The following is a 17,959-nucleotide window of genomic DNA, read 5'->3' as shown; positions in this document are numbered from 1 at the left end:
ATTGAATTCTGCTATTGGGATAAAATGCTTTCAAGCATAAAGTGATGCCCACTAAAGCAGGAATATTGGAGAATGACGTCATTTCTTGTAGAGCAGGATTAGAGAGCAGACACTAGGCGTGCATAGAAGCACAGGTACAGAGTGCGGAATACAAGGGACTAAGACTTGGGTTCTCTAAGGGGCTTTTAAGTGGAGGTAGAACTTCAGCCAGGGTTAAGAGGACAGGTAATAGTTGCAGATGATCAGATCCTGATTGGAAATGAGAGTCTGTTAGGTTATAAACAAGACTTGATTGGGATAGATGAGGATATGAACATTAAGAGGTTCACAGATAACAGGAACCATAAATATTTGGCCAGAGCTCCCTATGCTAAGCATACTGGCTACAGTATTCTAGGGATGAAGTGATAGATCCTAGAGAACACCGTGTTATTCAAAAAGTAGAGGCGTTCAACCCAGGTTCTCATGACATCTAAAAAGCAGCAGGTAACTACCTAGACATGAAGAGTGAGAGAATGACTGAATTTTAAATTTAAAATGTATATTCCTGAGAAATTTGGTGGTACTTCGTTGACAGTGGAGGTTGGGGCAAATAAATAGTGTTGTTGCTGGTATCTACCTTAGTTCACTTTCTGTTGCTATGACAGAATACTACATACTGGGTAATTTATAAGGAAAAGAATACTATTTAGCTAATGGTTCTAGAGGATGGAAAGTCCAAGAGCATGGCACTGGCATTGGGTGAGGGCCTATTAGCTGCATCGTAACATGGTGGAGGGCATTGCATGATGACAGGGCAAGAATGTGCTAGCCCAGGTCTCTCATCCTCTTTGTATAAAGCCACCAGTCCCACCCTGGGGACCCCTCTCTGATTACCTTATCTAATCTTAATTACCTCTCAAAGGCCCCACCTCCAAATGCTATCAACATATACATTTAGGGATTAAGTTCCCAATATACAAAATTTGGGGAACACATTCAAACAATAGCACTACCAGTGGTAAGTTCTCAGCCAGCGTCCTCCTGGAACCATCAGCAGTATTTGACTCCCTTCTCTGGGACACTTTCTTTGACTTTCAGGATGCCACTGGCTCCTGATTTCTTCATCACCTTGCTAACAGTGCTTTTCAGCCCCTTCACTGGTTCCTCCTTCTCTCTCCAAATTCTTGACATTGGAGTGTTCCAGGTCTCAGCCTCGGAACTTCTGATCCAAGTCTACTCCCTCCCTCATTGATCTCCCCACTCTCATAGCTTTAAATAGCATATACACCACAAGATTTTGCACAACCATTACAAGACATGCATTAGAACCACGCCAGATAACTTGGAGGGGTTTTCTATCAGACACTGTTAGTGACAGATATAAGAAAAAGACTTTGTGGCATATGAACCCACTTTTGTGAAACAAAAGGTTGATAACTGAAGCCCAATATGTCTATGTATAAATCAGCATGTGATACCTCCATAGGTATGCAAAGAAACCGGCACAATTGTTAACATGTGCTGCCGGGAGGAGGGATAGGAAGGAGAGTGGCAATGGCAGGGAAAGAAAGAAGTAAGGAGGTGTCCATTATAAAACTTGATGTATGTCATATGATCCCCTGTGTGTAAAATCATATCTAGTATGATGCAAATATAGGTACATCTAAGATGATGCATGTAAAGTTGGTGACCAAAGCATAATAGTGGGTCTTTTAAGATGATAGAATTTCAGATGAACTGCTTTCCTCTTTATATTTTTATGTCTGTCTTTAATTCTTTCAAATAGCATGCATGAATGCTCAGGAGAAACAGTAGAACTATCTTTTATTTTGGGGTGAAACACAAATAAGTCAAGCTTTCCCTCATTCCTATTAGAGGCTGTATTTTGGCCTTTATTCCTTAGACTCTAAAGATAAATTATCCAAAATGTTTTTTTTTCTCTTGCAAAATTATCTTAATTGTTAAAACAACGTTTCATCAAAACATTCAGGTTTGCCATATTTAAAACTGCTTTGTTGTACTTTTAGCAGGTGGCCCCAACTGGGATTCCTATGCTACCACTATGAGGACTGCATTCACGCCTAAGACAGGAGCAGTGCCTGCCTTCATTCGGTAGATCACTATTTGAGTTAGATTGATATACATGTTTTAATTTGTTGGCTTGTCTTTTATGACTCAGAATCCAAACACATAGACAGTAATTAGAGAAGCCTCATAAAAATGCTCTTGGGTAGGGGCTACTGTGTGCACAGCTCTCCTCCAAGTATCAGTGATAGCCCCTCCCCTCAAACAGTATCCAGACCTCCTATAGGGAAACCAAGAAAATGGCTACTAATTTTTCATAAAGTTGCTGTGTATCGTGGTTTACAGCAGACCTAATGTACAGGTTAATAAGGTTGTGCTACCTAAACATTCATGTGACTTGAATCCATTCCCTTATATATAGTAGGCAGGCAATGACAATTGAGTGAATAGGTGAATGGATGAACAAATACTTGTTATCACAGCATCACCAAGACTAGTCTTGGAAGCTGGAAGAAGGCCACTGTCCCCCTATTCTTACCTCCACTCCTCCAGATACTACAATATTGGCTTCAACTTCTCCAATTCAACCTGAGCTGAGGGTAGTGGGAGTTTCTAAATATCAGCTGCCTTTCTGAGCTTCTAAGCTCATCAATAGGTGAGTGAGAGCAGGATTAGGGGAGCCCCATTATCTTTCTTTTTTTTTTTTTTTTTTTTTTTGAGACGGAGTCTCGCTCTGTCACCCAGGCTGGAGTGCAGTGGCGCAATCTCAGCTCACTGCAAGCTCTGCCTCCCAGGTTTACACCATTCTCCTGCCTCAGCCTCCCAAGTAGCTGAGACTACAGGCGCCCGCCACCTCGCCTGGCTAGTTTTTTGTATTTTTAGTAGAGACAGGATTTCATGTTAGCCAGGATGGTCTCGATCTCCTGACCTTGTGATCCGCCCCCCTCGGCCTCCCAAAGTGCTGGGGTTACAGGTGTGAGCCCTTGCGCCCAGCCGCCCCATCATCTTTTACTGTGTCACTGGTAGGTGTGAAATCAGCATAGAGAGCCTTCAATTATCATCTTCATTCTGTGAATTGTGTCCAATAAGAATCTTTTCACCTTAAGCACGGCCAACGTGGTGAAACCCCGTCTCTACCTAAAATACAAAAATTACCCGGGTGTGGTGGCGGGCACTTGTAATCCCAGCTACTCAGGAGGCAGAGGCACGAGAATTGCTTGAACCCGGGAGGCGGAGGTTACAGTGAGCCGAGATCACACCACTGCACTCCAGCCCGTGCGACAGAGTGAGACTCTGTCTCAAAAAAAGAAAAATCTTTTTGCCTTAAAAGTTCAAGATATTGAGGAGTGGAATGGAGTATTGGTAAGACCATGGCTATGGAGTTAGGCAGAAATGCCGTCTATCCTCTGCTCTTACCCGTATTTATCTCTGCTACCTTACACAAGTTAACAAGCCATCTGGGGCTCAGTTTTGTCATTGGTGAAATGGGGATAATGATACCTGCCTAAAGTGGCTGTTCTGAGGACACAAAGCACTAGGATAGTGACTAACACAAAGAAGTTAGTCATTTTCATTCGTTTTTCCCACCATAGTATATGATAAATTTCCAAAAAGTACAAGGCTACAAGATTCCAGATTTCTGAGTTACTAGCTATCCCACTGAGTCCCGTTCTAACTGGGAAATTTTATCATCTGATTGTAATGAAAGTGCCAGGTATATGACTGTAAGAGTTGCCTGAAGAAGAAACGTTTAGGGGATGAAAACCAAAAACAAATAGATAACTTAGGGAGTCTAGGTCAGTGATGTTTGAATTTATATATTTATAAAGTTCTCACAAAAATTTTCAGTGTAAAAATTTTAACTTTTTTTATTTCAATAGCTTTTGCGGTACAAGTGGTTTTTGGTTACATGGATGCATTGCATAATGGTGAAGTCTGAGATTTTAGGGTACCCATCACCCAGGTAGTGTACATTGCACCCAATATGTAATTTTTTATTTCTCACTCGCTTCCCTCTCCCTCCCTGCTTCTGAGTCTCCATAGTCCATTATATCACTCTATAGGCCTTTGGGTACCTGTAGCTTAGCTCCCACTTCTCAGTGAGAATGTATGGTATTTGGTTTTTCATTCCAGAGTTACTTCACTTAGAATAATGGCCTCCAGCTCCATCCAAGTTGCTGCAAAAGACATTAGTTCATTCTTTTTTTATGGCTGTGTAATATTCCATGTTGTATATATATACCAAATTTTTTTTGATCCACTCACTAATCAATGGACACTTAGGTTGGTTTTATATCTTTAAAATTGTGAATTGTGCTGTGATAAACATACACGTACAGTTGTCTTTTTAATAAAATGACTTCTTTTCCTTTGGGTAGATACCTAGTAGTGGGATTGCTGGACCAAACGATAGATCTACTCTTAGTTCCTCAAGAAATCTTCATACTGTTTTCCATAGAAGCATATACACCATCAGTGTTTAAGTGTTTCCTTTTCACCACATCGTTGCCAACATCTATTGTTTTTTTTTTCTTTTTAATAATTAAATTCAACAATACTTTTTGCAGGAGTAGGTTGGTATCTCATTGCAGTTTTCATTTGTATTTCCCTGATGACCAGTGATGTTGAGCATTTTTTTTCATATGTTTTTGGCCATTTGTATACCTTCTTTTGAGACATGTCTGTTCATGTCATTTACCAACATTTTGATAGGATTTGTTTTCTTGGTGATTTCTTTGAGTTCCTTGTAGATTTGGGATGTTAGTCCTTTGTTAGCTGCGCAGTTTGCAAATATTTTTCTCCCATTCTGTGGGTTGTCTGATTAATCTAATTATTCTTTTTGCTGTACAGAAGCATTTCAGTTAAATTAGGTTCTATTTATTTATTTATTTATTTATTTATTTTGCATTTGCTTTTGGGGTCTTAGTCATGAATTATTTGCCTAGGCCAGTGTCCAGAAGAGTTTTTCCTAGGTTATCTCCTGGAATTTTTATGGTTTCCCGTCTCTTATGTTTAAGTCTTTTGTCCATCTTGAGTTGATTTTTGTACAAGGTGAGAGATGCTAGCCAATTTTCCCAGCACCATTTATAAAATATGGTGTCCTTTCCCAAATTTATGTTTTTGTATGCTTTGTCAAAGATCACTAGGCTGTAAGTATTTGGCTTTATTTCTAAGTTCTCTATTCTGTTCCATTGGTCAATGTGCCTACCTTTTTTTTTTTTTTTTAACCAGTACCATGCTCTTTTGGTAACTATAGCCTCGTAGTATAATTTGAAGTCTGGTAATGTGATGCCTTCAGATTTATTCTTTCTACTCAGGATTGTTTTGGCTATTTATGCTCTCTTTTGGTTCCATATGAATTTCAGGATTGTTTTTCCTAATTCTGTGAAAATGATGTTGGTATTTTAATAAGAATTGCATTGACTCTGCAGATTGCTTTGGGCAGTATAGTCATTTTCATAATATTGATCTTCCGATCCGTGAAACACATCCATGGGGTGTGTTTCCATTTGTTTGTGTCACCTGTGATTTCTTTCAGCAGTGTTTTGTAGTTCTCCTTGTAGAGATATTTCACCTCCTCCCTGGTTAAGTATATTCCTGGTATTTTATTTTTGGCAGCTGTTGTACAAGGGATCGAGTTATTGATTTGATTCTCAGTTTGGTCATTGTTGTATATAGCAGTGCTACTGATTTGTGTACGTTGATTTTGTAACTTGAGACTTTACTGAATTCTTTTATCCAAACTCTAGGTATACGATCATATCATCAGCAGACAGCAATATTTTGACTTTCTCTTTTCAAATGTAGATACACTTTATTTCTTTCCCTTGCTTGATTGGTCTGGCTAGGGTTTCCAGTACTATGTTGAATAGAAGTGGTGAAAGTGGGTATCCTTTTCTTGTTCTAGGCCTCAAAGGAAATGCTTTCGACTTTTCCCCATTTGGTGTAATGAAAATTGTGGTTTTGTCACAGATGGCTCTCATTATTTTCAGGTATATTCCTTAGATGCCTAGTTTGTTGAAGGTTTTTATCATAAAGGGATGCTGGATTTTATTGAATGCTTTTTCTGCATCTATTGAAATGCTCATGTGATTTTTGTTTTTTGATTCCATTTATATGATATATCATATTTATTGACTTGCATATATTAAAGCATGCCTGTGTCCCTGGGATGAAACCCAATTGATTATTGCATATTATCTTTTTGATGTGCTATTGAATTCAGTCAGTATTTTGTTGAGAATTTTTGCATCAGTGTTCATCAGGGATATTGGTCTGTAGTTTTCTACAGACCAGTATTCCTGGTTTTGGGTATCAGAGTGAGACTGACTTCATAAAATGAGTCGGAGAGGATTCCCTCTTTCTCAATCTTTTGGAATAGTTTCAGTAGGATTGGCACCAATTCTTCTTTGAACGTCTGGTAGAATTCAGCTGTGAATCCATCTGGCTCTGGCTTTTTTTGAAGTCAACAGCTTTTTTTATTACTGATTCAATCTCACTGTGTGTTATTGGTCTGCTCAGGGTTTCTATTTCTTCCTGATTTAATCTAGGAGGCTTGTATGTTTCCAAGAATTTATTCATTTCCTCTGGATTTTCTAGTTTGAGTGCATTGAGGTGCTCATAGTAGTCTTGAATTATCTTTCATAATTCTGTGGTGTCAGTTGAAAAGTCTCTAGTTCCATTTCAAATTGAGTTTATTTGAATATTCTCTCTTCTTTTCCTGGTTAATCTAGTTTATGGTCTATCAATTTTACCTTTTCAAAGAACAAGCTTTTTGTTTCATTGATCTTTTTTGTTGTTGTTTGTTTAATTTCATTTTGTTCTGCTCTGATCTTATTTTCTTGTACTAGCTTTGGGTTTAGTTTGTTTTTGTTTCTCTCGTTCCTTGAAGTATGAAATTAGGTTGTCAATTTGTGATCTTTCAGACTTTTTGCTGTAGGCATTTAGTGCTATAAACTTTCCTCTTAGCACTGCTTTTACTGTATCCCAGAAGTTTTGATAACTTGTGTCACTATTATCATTTATTTAAAAGGGTTTTAAAAATTTCCATCTTGATTTCATTGTTAACCCAAAAATCATGCAGGAGCAGATTGTTTAATTTCCATGTATTTGTATAGTTTTGAGAGTTCCTTTTGGAGTTGATTTTTAGTTTCATTCCACTGTGATCTGAGAAGATACCTGATATGACTTTGTTTAAAATTTATTGAGACTTGTTTTGTGGCCTATTGTATGGTCTATATTGGAGAATGTCCCATGTGCTGATGAGAAAAAACGTGTATTCTGCAATTCTTGGGTAGAATTTTTTGTAAATATTTGTTAGGTCCATTTGCTCTAGAGTGTAGTTTAAGTCCATTGTTTCTTTGTTGACTTTCTGTCTCAATGATCTGTCTAGTGCTGTCAATGGAGTGTTGGAGTCCCCCACTCCTATTGTGTTGCTGTCTATCTCATTTCTTGGATCTAGCAGCAAATATTTTATGAATCTGGGAGCTCCAATGTTAGAAGCATACAAATTTAGGATTGTAATATCTTCTTGTTGGATTAATCCTTTTATCATTATTTAACAACCTTCTTTGTCTTTTCTTACTGTTGTTGCTTTAAAGTCTGTTTTATCTGATATAAGAATAGCTACTCCAGCTCGCTTTTGGTTTCCACTTGCATGGAATATCTTTTTCCACCCTTTTTCCTTGGGTTCATATGAATCCTTATGTTTTAGGTCAGTCTCTTGAAGACAGCAGATATTTTGTGGTTTGTGGATATTTTTAAATTCATTCTGCCAATCTATTAAGTGGAGAATGTAGGCCATTTATGTTCAATGTTCATAGTGAGATGTGAGGGACTGTTCTAGTCATCATGTTAATTGCTTCCTAGATGCTTTGTTTTCTTCATTGTGTTATTTTATAGGCCTTTTCAAAAAGTTCTATTCTGGTATATATTGACCTTTTGTTTCAGGATTTAGAACTCCTTTTAGCATTTCTCGTAGGGCTGGCCTGGTAGTGACAAATTCCCTCAGCATTTGTTTGTCTGAAAATGACTTTATTTCTTCTTTGTTTATAAAACTTAGTTTTTCTGGATAAAAAATTCTAGGTTGACAGTTACTCTCTTTAAGGAGGCTAAAAATAGGACCCCAATCCCTTCTGGTTTGTAAGGTTTCTGCTGAAAAATTTGCTGTTAGTCTGATAGGTTTTTTTGTTTTGTTTTATTTTTTAATAGGTTACCTGATCCTTTTGTCTCACTTCTCTCAGAATTATTTCCTTCACATTGACTTTGGATAGCCTGATGACTATGGGTGTTGGTGAAGTCCTTTTTGTGATGAATCTCTAAGGAGTTCTTTGAGCTCCTTGTATTTGGATATCTAAATCTCTAGCAAGCCCAGGAAAGTTTTCCTCATTTATTCCCTCATATAATTTTTCCAAACTTTTTACTTACTCTTCTCCCTCAGAACACCAGTTACTCTTAGATTTGGCCATTCTACATAATCCCATATTTCTTGAAGACTTTGCTCATTTCTTTCTATTCTTTTTTCTTTATTTTTGTCTGGGTTAATTCAAAAGCCTTGTTTTCTAGCTCTTAAATTCTTTCTTCTACTTGTTCTAGTCTGTTAAAACTTTCCACTGCATTTTGTCATTCTCTAAATGTGTCTTTCATTTCCAGTTCTGATTTTTAAAAATCTATTTCTTTAGAAAATTTTTTATTCATATCCTGAGTTGTTTCTTAGTTTCTTTATGTTGGTTTTCACCTTCTTCTGGTATCTCCTTGAGTAGCTTAATAATCAGTCTTTTGAATTCTTAATCTGGTATTTCAAAGATTTCATTTTAGTTTAGATCTGTTGCTGGAAAGCTAGTGTGATCTTTCAGGGATGTTATAGAACCTTGTTTTGTCATATTGCCAGAATTATTTTTCTGGTTCCTTCTCATTTGGGTAGACTATTTATTCTAATTATTCTTGAATTTATTTTTTATTTGATTTTTTAAAATTTCTTTTTCCCCCTTAAGGATGTGACCTTAATGTTTACAGTTTGTTGTAGCCTAATTTGGCTCTTGGTGCTTTCAGGCGTGAAGACTCTGTATAAGTTCCCTGGTTATAGAGAGTCTTTGTATGATGGCTTTGTCAAATGTCAACATAAATTTAAATAACTGCAAAAGATTAAACTTCTTCCCCATCCTACATATTGACATTTTAAAATAAAACTTTTCAATAAAACCAATGAATACTCTGAATGCTTTAGCAAATTAATACCTGCCATGATCTTTTAAATAAACACACAAATAAGCTCTTCTTTGATCACTTATTTCATTTCTTTCTCTTCTTGAACTCTCATTCCCACTCCACTTCCTCCATAGAATTTTTCCCTGCTGTAATATATTTTATGTTTGAAAGCAATTTATTGATCACTCTATTATACTTCTTTGCAACTATTTTAGTATATTAATTGAAATTATTTTTTAAACATGTTATATGACCCTAAGTATAGAGTTATCACAATTATTTTAGTACACAATTGCTCAAAGCAATAAATACATTATAAATGCTCATAATTATGAAATACAAAAAGTAAATTTTTTTGCAACTGCATCTTAATGAGATAAATGTGGCTGTTTAGTTTTCAATTAGTTCATATATCTAGTTTTGAGTGTTGTTATTTTTAGAATGCAACTGCACTCAGCATCACTTTTTTCTGCTTCTAATGTTAAGAAACCTTGTTCATATATATATATATTTAAATAAGTAGGTGCAAATTAAAGGAGTTTTAGTATAGCAGTGTCACTCAGTACTCTGAACTCTTTCTGAATTATGTCCCAGAAATCACAATGTGATTTTTAATGACTGATCAGCTGACAGCTTGGTTTGAGTACTCCTTCAATTTTGCTGAAAGCAATTAATAAGATGATTTATCATCCAGTCATTGAGTTATTCCCTATCTCAGTTTCTGAGAATATGCTGAAAAGACACGTCTTAACACATGACTATTAAATTGCACCTGTTACTATTTCACTTGGCGGCAACTTGTTTAATTTTCTATATTCAAAAAGGATTTGGAAAATGGAAACACAAATTTTAATAACTTTTTATCATACAAACTTTTTTTCATAAAAGGCTTTTATCATACTTTGAATATATTTTTATCAAAATCTTGGAGTTGAACATTTAGCTTATACAGTTTATACCATCTTTACCTAGTTGGTAAAATCAGTCCTTGTTGTTCAAATCCATAAATAAAATCAGGTTTATTTCCTGTCCAAATAAAATCTAGTTACACTTTCAATTCAAATAAATGTTAATATATGTTTTGAGAATATTATAAAAACCACTGAAAAATAAATTATGGAATGCATATTGTAGAGAAGACAATTAAAAGTACACAAGAGAAGTGTTAAAAGATTTGAGTCTGATATGATTAATTATATCCAGGTAACTTATACAGTTAGCTATACATTTCATTGCAACGTATCCAAAAATAATGCAATAAAATGTGTAGATAAATGTATAAGTTGTTTGTGAAGAGTATAATAAAAAGCATGATGTTTCCTAAATATATTCTCATGTATATAGAATTCTGCTGCTTTCCTTTTGGGAATGATTAAATACTTACGTGTAAAAACAGAAACAATTTTATTAATTTCATCAGACATCAAATCAAATATTTACTAGTATTCAATGAAAGAAAGTTATATATAGTGAAAATTAAAATTGTTCTGGCAGGTCAGCCTATACTTTCATTTATTGTTAAATATTTTACAACATAAAATAAAATGAAACTTGGCTGTATTGGAGTATTTTGTAACATGATTGGATTCAGAATAAAATTTAAATACTTTATTGAATGATTAATATAAAACCTGAAAAAAAAATACAAGATTCCTATTTGTCAGTTTTATCTAGTGTATCTTTAAAAATTTGCTGTCTCGTAAAGGATTCTGGGCTGGGCATGGTGGCTCATTCCTGTAATCCCAACACTTTGGGAGGCCAAGGCAGGTGGGTCACCTGAGGTCAGGAGTTCGAGACCAGCCTGACCAATATGGTGAAACCCCGTCTCTACTAAAAATACAAAAATTAGCCCAGAGTGGTGGCATGTGCCTGTTGTCCCAGCTACTTGGGAGACTGAGACAGGAGAATTGCTTGAACCCGGGAAGTGGAGGTTGCTCCAGCCTGGGTGACAGAGTGAGACTCTGTCTTTAAAAAAAAAAAAAAAAAAAAAAAAAAAGGCAAGATTCTGGTTATATTTAAAGTAATCAGTGTGACCAACCTGTGCTGCTTCACCACCTCAAAGCTGCTTTTCTTTCCAGCTAATGGCATGTCCTAGAGATAAGCTGATAAATGCCTATCTTTAAATGTGGGAGGAAAGGAGTCATTTTAAGCATTCTGCATCCTCTGCTCTTCTCTCAGAGGCCTCTCCCTAAAAGGATGTGAACGTTTTATAATTGTTAGGAGATAGAAAACCAGACATTCCTCTCAGCCATGCTCTATGACATACCTAAATTCAGAGCCACCCACAAAGAACTAGTACCACAGCCCTTCACTCTCTAGAAATACACATGACATTGAGAACCACAAGCCCAGGCAAGTGGTTCCAAATGGAGCTTGGATTACAAGGAGGTGTCTCTGAAATCACTCCGACCATGTTTCCCTTCACTGGAGGCCCCCCTCACGGTTGGAGGCTTATTCCTCGAGGCAATGCACCATAGAAAGAGCCTGTGGTGAAATGGGGAAGAGAGAATCAGGCAAGGGGTGTAGGAAGAAAGAACCCACATACATTTGCGGGTTTGTTCTCAGGCGGATATGTTCTAGGAAAGAGTATATTGAGAAATTGAGATCTGAAAATTGATTCTTTTAAAGCTTTTTGTGGCTAAGTGTGGTGGCTCACGGCTGTAATCCCAGCCTGTAGCATGCACCTGTAGTTCCAGCTACTTGAGGCGGGTGGAGCGCTTGAGGCTAGAAGTTCAAGACCAGCCTGGGCAACATAATGAGACGTCATCTCAAAAAACAAAAATAAAAAATAAATCAGCTGGGCATGGTGGCACATGCCTGTAAGTCCTAGCTACTTGGGAGGCTGAGGTGGGAGGATAGATAGAGCCCAGCAGTTTGAGGCTGCAGTGAGCTATGATGGTACCAGTGCGCTGCAGCCTAGGCAACAGAGCAAGACTCTGTCTCAAAAAAAACCAAAAAACAAAAAACAAAAAAACAGAAAACAACAACAACAACAACAACAACAACAAAACAGTTGTTTGTGCTGTATCCTCTCCCTTTGGAAACTCTCCATTTTATATCTGAATGACAATAAATGATCATCTGGATGTTTGTTTCCAACATCCCAGATATTTGTTTCTTACAGAGATAATCTGAATCTATCTAGCCCTCTTTTAAAGATAAGTCAAAATGAAATATTTTGAACATACACAAAGGAACATACAAGGAATCCCCCACTATGAGCCAGCAACAGCAATCATCGCTCGTTAGCTTCTGTTATCTGCACCCTCCACTCATCCTTCCCACTGGAGTATGCGGAAGCAAATCCCAGGCGTTGTATCATTTCAATTCTAAAGATTTTGTATGTATCTCTAAAAGATAAAAAATGTTTTAAAAATTGTAACAATACTATTATCTCACCTTTAAGAAAACCAATTCCTTAATATCAAATGGCCAATCAGCAATCAAATCTCTCCAATTGTCTCATAACTTTTTTTTTATAAAGGCAGTGGTTTGAAATTGAATCCAGGAAAGGTCCATACATTTCATTTGGTTATTATGTCTCTTATTTCATTTAATCTTAAAAAAAAAAAAAGAGAGAGAGAGAGAGAGAGAACCTTTTTTTTTTTTTTCTGACAAATTCACTGTTGAACAAACAGAATCATTGTTCTGGACTTTTTTTTTTTTTAATCTCCATGATGCCATTTAAATGATTTCTCTTTTCATGTATTTCCTGTAATCCAACATTGTAAAGACTTCATCTGATTCAAGTTCTGCATTTTGGCAAAGATATTTAATATGTGGCAATGCATGTATTCACTCAGAAGCTGATAGTGTCTGGTGGTCCTCTTTTGGAGCTGCGAGTGGACACTGCTGGTCATTGCCTAGATTCATTATTTCATTAGGTGCTTGAAACTAGTGATATTTCAATTCTTATATTTCTTCCCTTTATCAGATAGAAGATTTCTATATAGAGAAGCTTTTCTTCACCAGCTATTTGGTTACACTGAAGTGCCATTTGTACTGGAGAGTGTGCAGCTCTTTAAAAAATTAATGAAATAAATTTCATATTGTTATGTTTTTAAATTTTATTTTAGGCCTCTGTACTTTTGTTAAAAGCCATCCTAAAATACAGCATTGTTTTCCTTCAAGGAAAACCTGAAATTAAATTAGTTCTGGCATCAACTCTTATGTCAATCTATCTTTTTAAAAAATGTAAGGGGTAAAATGATTTGACATGGGTACTTTTGTGAGATTTGGCATTTAACCTCTGACTCTAATTTCTGCTGGGTTTTTTTTTTTTTTTTTTGTAGCCAAAATGGTATCAGAAGATTAGGATACACATATTCACTTAGTGATCCTATTCTCAATCAGACACAATACAATGATGAGTACACTTGGAAATCATACTCCAAAGAAGATTTGATCAAAACTGAGCCTTCGAGAGGAATCAAGAGCCACAAATCTCATCTTAATGAAGTAAGATAATATCTACATATGTGTTGAATTTAATACTGTATCAACAACCCATAAGAATGAGAGTTTAAATATGTCACAAAGATCTTTCAGCTTCTACAGTTACAGGATACATGGTTCTTTTCAGACTATTTCCTGTCTACCATCTCACATTTATTTCTAACCACTTACGTTCTATCCCCTGGAGTTTTTTTTTTAAAAAGGACTTTTAAAAGTTGAAGTGAAATTTACATAATATAGAATTAACCTTTTAAAGTGAACAATTCAGTGGCATTTAGTACATACATGTTGTTGGACAGCCGTCACTTCTTTTTTTGTTCCAAACCATTTTCATCATCCTAGAAGGAGACCTCATACCCATTAAGCAATTACCCCCAACTCCACTCCCCACCGTCTGCTTTCTACCTCTGTGGATTACCTTTTGTGGATATTTTAGGTGGACTAGGTGTGGAATTCCACCTATTTTATGTGGAATGGGTGACCTTTTGTGTCTGGCTTCTTTTCACTTAGCATAACGTTTTCAAGGTTCATCAGCTAAGAAATTATCTGACTAGAAAGATGACAGGAAAAGCACTATTATGAAGACTACCCATGTAGCATCCATGTAGCAAATATCAGTAGTACCAATTCTTCATCACAGTTGAATAATATTCTCTCCCATGGATAAACCACAATTTGTCTGTCTGTGCATCCATTAATGCATCTTTGGATTGTTTCCACTTTTTGGCTATTGTGAATTGTGCTGCTGTGAACAGCCACGTACAAGTATTTGTGCTTAGCCTTATGTTTCATGCACTTTCAAACCTCCATTTTTAAAATCATTCTGTTTCCTCTACCTAGAATGCCCTTATCCTGTGCACTAAGGGAATCCCTATATTTATTTGAGACTCGGATTAAAGAAAGCCCTTCTCCCCTGGATGGAAATAACTGATTCTCCCTGTGTGTTTTCTTGGCTTTCTGTTCCCTTCTCCCATCACAAAAGGCAATGCTTGGTTGTAGTAAAGGGTATCCTTTACTTGACTGCCACGTGGGATGGGACCACCTAGGATGGAGCCACCTTGATGCATTCAATAGATGATAAGACATAGAATGAACAGGATTTGATGACTAAAAGGATGCAAAGGATAAGGAAGAGGAAAGTATAATGTTCAACTTCTGACTTGGACAGCTGAGCATATGCAGACGCTGTTTACTCAGCTGGAACATGGTGGAGGACTAGGTTGGGTGGAGAAGGGCATTGGGGGAACATGTAGTTTTAGTTGAAGACCTGTTGGTTGAAGATATGTCAAACTGGCAGTTTAATAGACAGGTCTGGAGCTCATGGGGGAGAGATGAGCTGGACATATGGACTTGGAAGTCATTAGAATGTACACATATAGCCAATTCAATTTGGTGGTTCCTTGTGTTATCCATTCATTGTAATCTATTCAACCCTGGAAAAAAAATATGTATAGATTTATACATATATATACACACACATATATATATATATATCTCCTGGAGATATATACATAAAACTCATCTCTAAAAATTATATATATAAATTATATTTATTATATATAATATATATAATATATATATAAATTATATATATTTTATATATAATTTATATATTATAATATATATTTATTATATAATATATAATAAATTATATATTTAGTATATAATTTATATATAATATATAAATATGTCTCTAACATATGTATTATTGCATATAATCATATATATTAGAGACAAGATCTTGCTTTGTGGCCCAGGGTGAAGTGCAGTGGCACAATCAATCAGAGTTCACTACAGCCCTGAACTCTTGAACTCAAGTGATCCTCCCACCTCAGCCTCCAGAGTAGCTTGAAGTACAGGTGCGTGCCACCATGCCCAGCTAATTTTTTACTTTTTGCAGAGATGGAATCTCACTCTGTTTCCCAGGCAGTTCTCAAACTCCTGGGTTCAACCAATCTTTCCACCTTGGCCTTCCAAAGCCCTGGGATTGCACCCATGAGACACTATGCTTGGTCATCCTTTATATTTTACAATTAATGTAAAAGAGTTGGTTACAATATTATACTGTACGTATACAATACTATACAGTATTTATACACCCACAAACACACGACCATATACTTTTCCCTTCCTCTAAGTACTATTGAAGGCGCTCAACCAATGAGAGCTAGTGTGGCAGACTATCTTGTCCTCAGCCAATGAGAGCTAGTGTGGCAGACCGTCCTGTGTGTTCTCAGTCAATGAGTGTTCAAATGCCAGACGGCAGCTCCTGTTAATCGAGGCATTGAATGTCAACAACGGCTAACATTACACAAGAAAAACAATCATATATTATCCGCCTCCTACAGCCTTGTGAAACGCCATTTATTCAGGGATGTCTAATCTTTTGGTTTCCCTGGGCCACATTGGAAGAAGAATTGCTTTGGGCCACACATAAAATACACTAACACTAATGATAGCTGATGAGCTTTAAAAAACGAAATCGTGAAAATATCTCATAATGTTTTAAGAAAGTTTATGAATTTGTGTTGGGCCACATTCAAAGCCGTCCTGGATGGGGCCGTGGATTGGACACACTTGACTTCTAGTTTGGTGAATTTGAGTCTCTGGATCCACCTGCCAATTTGCAGGAAATATAGGGGACAGAGGAACTTGTTAAACAACAAATGCATATGCAATCAACAAAATCCAGACTGTGGGGACCCCTGCACATCAAATGACTTCTTCAATAGATAAATTATAATTTTATATATTGGTTTTTCCAGTTGATAAATTGTGAGGGAAAGAAGGGGATCAAGAGAGAACTTGAAAATTAAAAGAGATTTAAGAGGCAAATTTGGGACAGTGAGTATACCTAACTATTTTGAAGAATTTTGGTGCAAAGGGAAACTAGGAATAGCTTAGTAACTAGAAGGGGAAGTAGAGTGAAGAGAGTGCTTTCTTTTTAAGATAGGAGGAATAAACGCATGCTTGGATACTGACGGCAATGACCCAGCAGAAAGGAAGAGATTCAAGTTGCAAGAGACAAGTGAGGATTGTTGGAGCGATTTGCTGGAGTAGACTCAGTAGAGAGGGATCTGGTGCTGCAGGCAGGGCTGGGCCTTGCTGAGAGCACCTGCAGCTCCCCTCCCATCACAGCATGTGTGAGTGCAGGTGCAGTGGCTGGGACACGGTTCGTAGCCTGTGGAAGTTCTTTTCTGGTGGCTTCAGTTTTCTCAGGGAAATAGGAAGCAAGATCATGGGAAAGAGGGACGATGGCAAGAGGAGGTGGAGGTTTCAAGTTTTATCATCCTAAAATCTCTTTGGAGGTGAGAAGAGAGTGCTGGCCTTTCCCTGTCCTCCAGGAAGTTGCTGAGGCCTCTGCATGTGAGGCAGGGTTTTCCTCAGGGGCTTCCAAGGGGAAAGCAGTCACTGCCTGTGCTCCTTGGGAATGGCCAGAACTAGAATTCACATGGGTTATTTCTTCCCCTGGTCTTATCTGTAGGAGACTTCTGGTTGGAAGCACACTCTTTGAAGTTTTCAATCTTATTTTCTCATTTTCAATGTGAAAAGTCAAAGAAATGTACGGAGCCTGCGTTTCGGCTAGGTCAACCAATGGCTCCTGTTCACCAGCTCCCTGCATCCATGCACCTGCAGTGGCAGCTGGTTTTAAAGGATTCTGAAGAATATGTGCATACAGACACTCAGATTATTGATCCTATTAGGTGAGCCCATATAGATTTTCTTGAAAATTGTGTTTGCTTTGATAGGGCGTTTTCCCGTGGACGCTACCTCACTGTCAACAAACGAGGACACTAAAGAACAGCCTCCCTTGGAAAATCCCTGCTTCAATGAAAGAAGTTAACAAGGCACTATCAAATCAGTTTATTTCCCTTACTAAGAGAGACTTTGTGGACAGATCGAAAGGTAAACACGTTTGTTTTCCTTTTTTTTGCCGGGTCACGTAGTAGGCCCTGGAGTTGCGGTGTTCCGCAGCATGTGTGTGTTCTTCTCCCTCAAGGAACTCAAAGTCCAGGCATGGAAACAGGCAATTTTGCAAATAAAAACCATCAAGTATCAAAAGGTGCACCTTGTGGGAAATGAGGGTTGCTATGGGCATACAGGAGGACATCCAGCCTAGTGTGGGGTCGGGGGTCAGGAAAGGCTTCCCTGCCTGGCCCAAAGGATGAAGAGGAATGAGCCAACCAAAGAGGGAGGGGAGAGTGGTGTTGCAGGATTGAAAGCCCTGGAGGAACATTTCAGGAACTAAAAGAACTTCAGCAAGAGCAGAGCATCAAGGGCAAAGGGAGGG

General features: G+C 37.3%; 1 protein-coding gene across 5 annotated transcripts in view; it reads left to right on the top strand.

Annotated features, from left to right (window-relative positions):
- LOC105485970 (testis expressed 26) overlaps positions 1 to 17,959 on the top strand; it is a 40,977-nt gene that overhangs the window by 4,955 nt on the left and 18,063 nt on the right. For 3 of the 5 annotated variants that reach the window (XR_011614919.1, XM_024794158.2, XM_011748611.3), the window contains exons 2-4: positions 2,010 to 2,094; positions 13,506 to 13,671; positions 17,418 to 17,574. Coding sequence is in view for 4 of the 5 variants with exons in the window: in XM_024794158.2 (XP_024649926.2) it covers positions 2,010 to 2,094; positions 13,506 to 13,671; positions 17,418 to 17,574 (408 nt within the window). In the remaining variant the exon portion in view is untranslated. The remainder of the gene's footprint in view (positions 1 to 2,009; positions 2,095 to 13,505; positions 13,672 to 17,417; positions 17,575 to 17,959) is intronic. The other 2 variants (XM_024794159.2, XM_024794160.2) reach the window with 2 other exon arrangements.

This window comes from Macaca nemestrina, chromosome 16 (genome assembly GCF_043159975.1).
Source record: "Macaca nemestrina isolate mMacNem1 chromosome 16, mMacNem.hap1, whole genome shotgun sequence".
In the NCBI taxonomy this organism is placed as follows: domain Eukaryota; kingdom Metazoa; phylum Chordata; class Mammalia; order Primates; family Cercopithecidae; genus Macaca; species Macaca nemestrina.
Note: the sequence above shows the minus strand (reverse complement) of the source record. Positions and strands in the feature narration are given on the sequence as shown.